At 42.1% G+C, this 6423-nt stretch overlaps 1 protein-coding gene across 1 annotated transcript; it reads right to left on the reverse strand.

Moving 5' to 3' along the window:
* Window positions 1–2398: 2398 nt before the first annotated feature.
* mstnb (myostatin b) lies at window positions 2399–6018 on the reverse strand. The gene is made up of 3 exons (XM_005939854.2): window positions 5536–6018; window positions 4859–5229; window positions 2399–4102 (listed from the first exon to the last, which is right to left on the reverse strand). Exons 1-3 carry the CDS (start codon window positions 5912–5914, stop codon window positions 3722–3724), a joined length of 1131 nt encoding a protein of 376 aa, XP_005939916.1. The 5' UTR covers window positions 5915–6018; the 3' UTR covers window positions 2399–3721.
* Between the last annotated feature and the right edge of the window lie 405 nt (window positions 6019–6423).

The raw sequence follows: 6423 nt of genomic DNA on the forward strand, positions 1-6423 counted from the left end.
GCTGGCGGATACGGTCCTCCAGGGTCGGACTCCTGACAGATGTAATGATGCTCAGTGGAAATGTTTCCCAGCTCCTGTTCACAAACAACACACTGCAGTGAACACTGTGGAAGAGCAGCTGCTGTCTGCCCGAAACAAGCAGCTTATGAATGAAAAAGATAGGCAGTCATTACTGAATCAGAGCAGCTCATGTGGCTGCAGGATGTTACTAAGTTTTATGTGCCCAAACCCACAATCTGAGCAGTTTTACAACTGTAAAATCATAAAAGACAATGAAACATTATTTATACCTATTTATAATATTTTTTTGAGTTTTTAATTTAATAACTTCTAAAATGGCTATCATTAAGATTTTATATTTCACCCAGGATTTTTTCTTAATTTTGAGTTAGCTAGGGAATCTTTATTTATGAACCTCTTGTGATTTAATTGAATACTGAACATATAACTAATATATAAAATAGATCATTTCTTTTATTTTATGTTTATTTTATTCAGTTACACTAATAATGGACGAAACATCTTGAAAAACTAATGTTAAAAGTAAACAGGGCAACAGGAACAGGGAACAATGTCTTCAAAGAAAACAGGATTGTATGTTAACTTCTAAAATGCCATTTAAGTGAGGTATTACAGCCTGCACTTAAAATACTAACTTATGCTTATAATGTAGTAGGGGGAGTTTGAGGAGCTCTATAATGCCCATACAATATCTATAGTGTGCCTATAATAGTAATGTGTAGTTTATAATGAAAAAACGGGAGATTAGGATACTCATATTCTGCTTTTCAAATATTTCTGTGCCCAAGCCACACCAAAGCATATCCCATAAATGTCAAGACACACCTGTATTCACACCTTTAGAAGCAGCTCAGGTTTCTTTAAGAAGCAATGCTTGGTTTCTAGATCTTTTTTTGCATGACTCCATGTCAGCATTAGCTAACTTATCCAAAAAGCTGTATTCAGGCTCCAGACTAGCTACAACCGTGTCTGGTAGTTTTTGCAACAGTTTTTATGGACCATTCTTTTTTCTACTTTCTGTAGATCATTCAATTTACCCTGCTTCATAAATCTTTATTTCACCATCATTTTCAGACTTTATTGTGTCCCAGCATTTGGTAAACAATTGGCTAGAAAATACTGATACAGTGAATCTGATTTGTGCACTTCTATATTTCAGTGATAACATATCTGAGCTTGTCTCTGAAAATATCAAGATTTATTTATAGTGTTTAACCTTTATTTAGTCTGGACCATATGACTCTATAGATTCAAAAATCCATGTAAAATGGTTGAGGAGGATGTTAGGATACTCAGAAATGCAAAACACACTCATAACAGTAATCTGTCTGTTCCGCTAAAGTATTCACTGCCTAAAACAAACTCACTGTATTAATTGTATTTCCTTTCATTTAAAGAACTCCAAATGTAGTCATTAATCTAAAAATAATTACAGCATAATGTGTTGTGTTGCACGTATCTGTAAGAATTTTGGATACTTAAATTAGATCATAATTTAAGAAGAATTGCAAAATAAATTTTGGTATCTGTATAATATTGTGAAGTTTAACTTTTGGAAAGTTATAAAATTCTTGTGCCCATGTCTTACATGTAAAGAGCAGTAGTGTAGGAGGATAGTTAAACTGGTAAATGGTACACTTTTTTTTAAATGGTTCTGCCCACGAACGGTTAAATTAGCAATAATATATAAATATTGGAAGTACAGATTTTTCCACTGGCCACAGGAATTCAGAATCTGTAATCTCCCCCTTAGAGAGCAAAGACGCTCTGTGGATCCACTCTGCCCAGGCTCGGCTCTGCGCTGTGGCTGATCTTCATGGCAGTTTTCCAGCTCTCAGCAGGAAAGGAAGTGGCTCTCACGGGTGGCGCTCAATTCGCCCTCTACCGGGCGGAAGTCAGGCCTCAATGAGGCTGTCAGTAGAATAGGTCATGCTGTCAGAGCGCACCAGAGTTCACATCCTCTCATTAGACTACAACACTTTCAACATCCCTTCATGGGGGGAAAAAAGCAGAGTCAGGGAAATTGGGCTGAGCCGTGCATAAGAAAAACGGGCGGTGACGGGATTGTGCAGGTGTAGTCCGGTAGATGGAGGGAGGACGAGTGCTGGAATTTGTTTTTTGCACACACACACACACACAGTCACGCACTGGCTGTATCAGCTTGCACCATGTGCTGAAGACATAAAGATTCTCAGCTGCTGGAGTGTGACAGGAGGGGGACTGCGATATTGAGGTTCAGGTTGTTGTGTTGTGATACTGAAACGTGACCGCAAAGCTTTCTCTGAAGCAGCTCTAATAACAAATTCTATCGAGGTTTATGACTGAAAATGAGCTTCGTCGAGATGTCAGCTAATCAAAGAAACAGAACTCTTCAAACAAGCTAGAAATTTTATTTGTTAAAACAAGTATATAGAGTTGCTGCATTACAACATTTATCTTGCTAGGTTGCAGTTTTACATATTTACCAACAATGGTTCAGAAAGGCAACTCCTACTGGAAACAAATGCCATATGAATACAATACAAATTAGCAAACATATCAAAATCAGTTTTTACAACTTTTTTTTGTAGCAACCAATTCTTTCTATTGGTGTGCCATAGTGCAAACTGTGTTTGTAAGACAGAGTCTAAACATGATTTCGACATTCACATCGTTTTCTGTCTTAAACACACTTTCATTTGGAGGCTGCATTCATCGTGCCTTCAGTTCAAGTCCTTCTGTCCAGTCATGTGAATTTACAATCAGAATAATTCAAGTGTATCGGGCAGGTTGGGCTGTTTGGTTGGATACTGACAATTGCGACTGAGGGAGAATGATCTCTCAGTTGGATATATTGTTGCATGTATGTATGACAGAATAAGTGAGGACCTGACAAGACCTAAAGTGGTACTTCAGACTGGTGGAACATGTTTGTATCCATAGGCTCTGAAGAGAGATTAACCACCACATCATTATGGGGGAAACTTTGAGCAATACAAGAGAGATTAATCTCCAGATTAGTTAGTCTTTTGTGTAGTTTAACTTTTCATTGACTCTTGGGGACACTTAGGGGTACTAAAACATGTTCTACCAGTGTGAAATATCACCCTAAAGAGTCTCCAGCTGTGTTTTTTTCCGAGCCCTTTCAAAAAGTCCTTGAGGATTCCTGGTTTCACTCTGAAAACAAAACTAAAAAAATGATTATCACAAACACAGAGCATCAAGTGTGATAGCTTGTATATCAGCTACAAGTGGAGTGGTGTATAAACGGACGGCATGTTGGTATAAATGGACAGAGCACAGATCATTTAAAAAACAAAGAATAATAACACTGTTTTGGAAAACTGTGATCATTTCTGGCTACATTCACTTCAAGGTCCAGCATGTGTTATATTTGTGTGTGTGTGTGTGTGTGTGTGTGTGTGTGTGTGTGTGTGTGTGTGTGTGTGTGTGTGTGTGTGTGTGTTTGCATTCTTGCATCCACCTGGCTTCAAGCCTCTATGGCTAAGATTTCACTGGAGGAAAGAAAAGTGAGAACTATGAAAGCGTTGCCCTGCAGGAAGGTCGGGCTGTTTGTGGCTTCTACTCTGATTCTATTGCACCGTGTTCTGCAGGAAAGCACTGGAACTGGTGGATTGGTGGTATCAAACAGTCATAAAGTAGGATGCTGGACGGCGCCTCGGCCCCTTCGCCCCCGCCCCCTTTCTCTCTCCATCCCAACTCAGGAGCATCCACAACGGTCCACCACCATGTCAGGGATCTTGCCATAGATGATTTGCTCTTTGCGGTTAAAGTAGAGCATGTTGATTGGCGACATCTTTGTTGGGGTACAGCAGGGACCTGCAGTCCCTCTGGGGTTGGCTTTGTTCACCAGGTGGGTGTGTGGGTACTTCTGTAAGTGCATGTACTCACACTCCCCAGAGCAATAGTTGGCCTTGTAGCGTTTTGGTGCAATAATCCAGTCCCAGCCAAAGTCCTCGAAGTCCACAGTGAGTGGGTAGCGACAGCACCGGGACTCTGGAGAGTTCTCATCACAGTCCAGGCCCGAGTCTCTCCGGGCACGCCTGGGGCCCTCTGAAATCTTCACCTCCATGAACGGTTGCTGAAACAAGAGAGTGTGTGTGAACAATCTGATAATAACAGGTTTGCAGGTGGAGGCGGGTGACAGCATTCAGCTTTTCATCTTTTAATCCGCTGCCCTGCGGCTGTCAGTTTTCAAACATGGCACGATAATATTATGAAACTTTGAGTTATGCAGAAATTAAATCATCTGATGGTTGGTTAGCCACAGCTGTCTAGTTATTCTAATTGCCCCAGTGCCGGGTGCCATTATTAGAGCTCTGTGATGGATGTTTGTCATTGATAGTAGCTCTGTGTGTGTATGTGCCAGCAATTACTCTGATTTGCACAGCCACACTGAATACTTAAAGGAATGTGGAGCAGGTGAACTTTTATGTAATCAAGCAATAAGATTTGAGGTTATTGTGGACCGGGCGCTTGTCCAAGTGCAGGTGTGCGCCTACATGGAGTCTGTGTTGATTAACAGATTTCAAAAGTCTTTTATATCCTGATTCCTTCTTCCAGCAGTGAAATGCAGGAATGTTTAAACGCCTGCTGAGCCTGCAAAGCCTCTCTGCACACTGGAAGTTAAAGTCTCACCCTCTGTACAGAGACGCATTAACAGTTTTCTGAACCTAGGCGCTTTAGAAATGGCTAGATATGCACCGATTGTGACAGTAGCGACAGATAGCCTATTGCTCTAGACATATGAGACCAAGCTCCATCTATTGTTCATCGTTTCAAAGTGAAAACCTAACCACAAGCTCCCTGTTAAATTTCAAGTAAAAGTTGAGCTCACCAGACCCTCCTCTCCCGGCTCTGCGGAGGTCACAGCTAAGTCATTTCCCCTCGAATCGAAAGCGTTGATCTCGATGCCCCAGTTGGTCTCCGGCTGCCGCAGCCACACAGTCAACACTTGCTTGACGTCTATACTTTGCCAAGAGCTGGCCCCGGCATTCACGTCGATCTTCAAGGAGCGGATTCGTATGTGTCTGTTCCCGTCTGTGACCGGCATAAGCCGGGAGATTTGCAGGAACACGGTGGTCACTTCTTCTGAGGGACGCAGATGCACCCAAAGCTGCGCTCGAACTACGCGACTGGCTTGAAACTTCTGCGTAATTGAGAAAAAGCAGCACTTTGGTTGCCCGTCCACCTGGACGGCGGAATCAGCTGCGGAGACATGGGAAAAGAAAATTAATTCCACGATCGCTGAGAAATAAAGTGGCGCGTTTGCGCATGATTGCGTAAAACTCATGCGTAATCATTCGGCGCACTCTCTGCCCAAACACCATGTCTCATAAAGTGTTTTGAATCTTTTGCATCAACATTTTAACACAAAACCTTGGTGGGAAAAAAATGACTGCTCTCTAAAAATAAACTCTCCTGTGCGTTCTACCACGTGCGTAAAAAATTATTTTGGAAACGTTCGAGTGCGCTTACGCAGTGACACAAAAAATAAAGAAAATTCACACTTACGTTCAGTTGCCACCATCACAATTGTCTCTGTGGTTGCGTGCTCGTCGTCGTCCTCCAGGACTTCTTCCCTGTTGTCATCTCCCAGCACGTCGTACTGATCCAGAAGCTGCTGCAGCGGCGGCGCTTTGGGCAGGAGCTGCTTCACGATCTCTCTGCTAATGTTGGGAGCTTCCTTCATTCGCAGCTTGCTCAGAATCTGAGACTTTATCGCGTTTAATCGCATGGTTTTAATATGCTGCCGGACCTCGCAGGTAGCGCATTGATCCGTGTCTACTGGGGTGCTGACGGAAGGCTGCTGGTGCGCCTCTTGGTCACTCAGAACTACTGGACCCAAAGCAATCAGAAAGCTCAGATACAGCACGATCTGAGACAGATGCATTGTCTCTTAGGTGTGAAGTCTGGTTTAAAAATACGCTTTGTTTTAAAAAAATCCTTTGCACTGTGTCGGAGCTGATGCGCGACTGAACTGGGGTTGGATTAATGTCCCACACTGATAGGCATCATAGTTTATTAGCGCGCACCTTTTTATACTCCAACTTTAGCCTCTTTTGTGTCGTCAAAATCTATGATTGGCTGGACAGGCAACAATGAATTTTAACCGACTGACAGAAAAATTTTCTTTCGTTGTCAACCCATAAAGGAACGGTGGCCGTGGGCATGTGCTGGACGGGATAATCTCACTCAGACAATGTTTTATATCACCCAAAAACAAATAATTTAATGCAAGTCTTGAATAAAGATAGAAGCTGCATTCTTCATTTTCTTAAACTTTACAATGCGTATCTTCTCTAAAGAATATCCAATAGTCAGTCATATCTTTGCTCGCATCTCTTTCTGCGTCCTTGAGAAAGGGCAGCGTTTTGGATTTTCGGCTGATTCTGGATTAAA

The sequence above is a fragment of the Haplochromis burtoni genome, unplaced genomic scaffold (assembly GCF_018398535.1).
Source record: "Haplochromis burtoni strain Fernald_Lab_line unplaced genomic scaffold, NCSU_Asbu1 Contig_20, whole genome shotgun sequence".
NCBI classification, from domain to species: Eukaryota; Metazoa; Chordata; class Actinopteri; order Cichliformes; family Cichlidae; genus Haplochromis; species Haplochromis burtoni.